Source organism: Sinocyclocheilus grahami, unplaced genomic scaffold (genome assembly GCF_001515645.1).
Source record: "Sinocyclocheilus grahami isolate Dianchi unplaced genomic scaffold, SAMN03320097.WGS_v1.1 scaffold16820.1, whole genome shotgun sequence".
NCBI classification, from domain to species: domain Eukaryota; kingdom Metazoa; phylum Chordata; class Actinopteri; order Cypriniformes; family Cyprinidae; genus Sinocyclocheilus; species Sinocyclocheilus grahami.
The window spans coordinates 1,106-3,033 of NW_015516291.1; the positions used below are offsets into that span (position 1 = coordinate 1,106).

Genomic DNA, 1,928 nt, shown 5'->3' on the forward strand with positions numbered 1-1,928 from the left:
TAACATTCTGTAATATTCTAGTGCTTTCTGGAACATTCCAGAACACTGTGGGACTAGTAATAAAATCATCCAATGTATACTTTTGGTAACTGCTTATGTTAAACTGTTGTTAGCTCTGCATTATGCATGTACCATGCAATTTTTGTGCATGAGTAATAACAGATTAGCTTGTACAAGTTGTCAACATATTTTTTTTTAGTTTTCACGGCACTTTTAATGATACAAAAAATGTAACGTGATTTTCAGATTAAAAAACAAAACAAAAAATAAAATGCAAAACAAATTTTATATAAAAAAAAAGTTGTTTCACGGTGGAACACTTTAGGGTCTTAATGAAAAAAGAAATAAAAGTAAATAAATAAAAAACAGGGGGTGTCAGGGGGCATTAAGAGCTGCAATGAACCAGACAGAAGTTTAGAACATTTAAAGCCTGCAACACCAAAGACAAAACAACTTTGCTTTACAAATATTTACAACACTTGGGTCATTGTTTACAAACCAAGAAGAACGCTTAGTTAAAGGTCCAGTGAATCCACAAACTATTATTCCATCAACAAGTACTCAAAAGAAAAATGTGCCAGTAAGGAAAAAAGAAATAAACAATTGGACTCTAATTGTATACTACCAGATGGTTAATGTGGATGAATAATGAATGTGTTTGAGTGTAGAGTGCATTACTCCACCATGTCCTTTGGCTCCCCCATGAGGTTCAGAATCACAATGTTCTAATGTGGACACACATCAATTGAACTGATTTAAAGTGCTGGAATATGTACTAAAAGCTCATGTAACTTACTTTAGCTCTTTGGCTGGCAGCTTTGCTCTCTGGGTCACTGTCTTCATCAGGGAACACCTTTTCCAAAATCAGAAAGGACAGCAGACCCCCTATCACCCACAAACCTTGCGTATGATAGTGGCTGTGGGACCCATCTATCCAGCATATGCAAACAAACAAAAAAGGGGGGATTTTCCCCTTTTTTAATAACACTTCATTAAGCTCTGTCCAGTGCAGTTAACAACTAAATAAAACTTAGTGCAACTAAAACTATTTAAAGTTTTGCTGAAATAAACTGCATAAAGGAAATGCTGCCTTGGAAACTAACTGAAATACTATAAGCTAAAACTGAAAAATAAATCTAAATGGAAATATAAAAAGCCTAATAAAAGGGAAAAAAAAAATTCACAATTACTAAAATTAAGATGAAAACTGAAAACATAAAAGTAAATAATTAAAATATGAATAAGTTATATGCTTGTATACTATAAATACTAAAATTATACTGGCTCTGCTGTACTGTATATTGACCAAACCTGCCTTTATTAATAATATTTGACAAGCTTTTGGTCTTATAATACCAAATAACAGTAACACCTATAATAGTAACACAAATACCCAGAGTGGACTTTTTAAAAAATGTTAATAACACTGTGTGAGTCTTGAATGGCAAAAATTAGTTGCCATTTTCCATATCGATTTCAAGCAGAGTTACCAAGGGGACAGGGTTTAGCAAAGGGTCAATTAGTACACACTATTGATGTTAAAATGTTACAAAAAAGCCATAGTTTCTTGTAAACAATGTAAGGGATTCCCATTCAGGAGAGAGGTTTGGTGGTTGGGAAGAGAAAAAAACCCTGACAACCACACCAAAGCACAGATGAATTACAAAACCACACATGCTTACGACTACCGGGAGTCACAGAAAAGACAGAGTTATTAAAAAAACAGACCAAAAAGAGACAGAAACAGAAGCACTCATTCAGATGACGATTAATTCATGAACAGCAGCAAATGTTATATATATAATAGGAGAATTCTCACCAGGACTGGAAGTGTAAGCCCAGGCTTCAGGAAGGAGGTGGAGAAACACGTCACCTAGGAGACTACCAATGGCAAAACTCAGCAGCTTCTTCAGCTTCTGACACCCAGC

The 1,928-nt window shown here is 34.6% G+C and overlaps 1 protein-coding gene across 1 annotated transcript in view; it reads right to left on the bottom strand.

The window, feature by feature from the left end:
* Positions 1-674: 674 nt before the first annotated feature.
* The window catches only part of LOC107579356 (zinc transporter ZIP13-like), a 2,767-nt gene continuing 1,513 nt past the window's right edge, over positions 675-1,928 (bottom strand). Inside the window, exons 2-4 of the mRNA XM_016265191.1 lie at positions 1,820-1,927; positions 797-930; positions 675-725 (exon numbers count right to left, since the gene is read on the bottom strand). Coding sequence (XP_016120677.1) covers positions 675-725; positions 797-930; positions 1,820-1,927 — 293 coding nt within the window. The remainder of the gene's footprint in view (positions 726-796; positions 931-1,819; position 1,928) is intronic.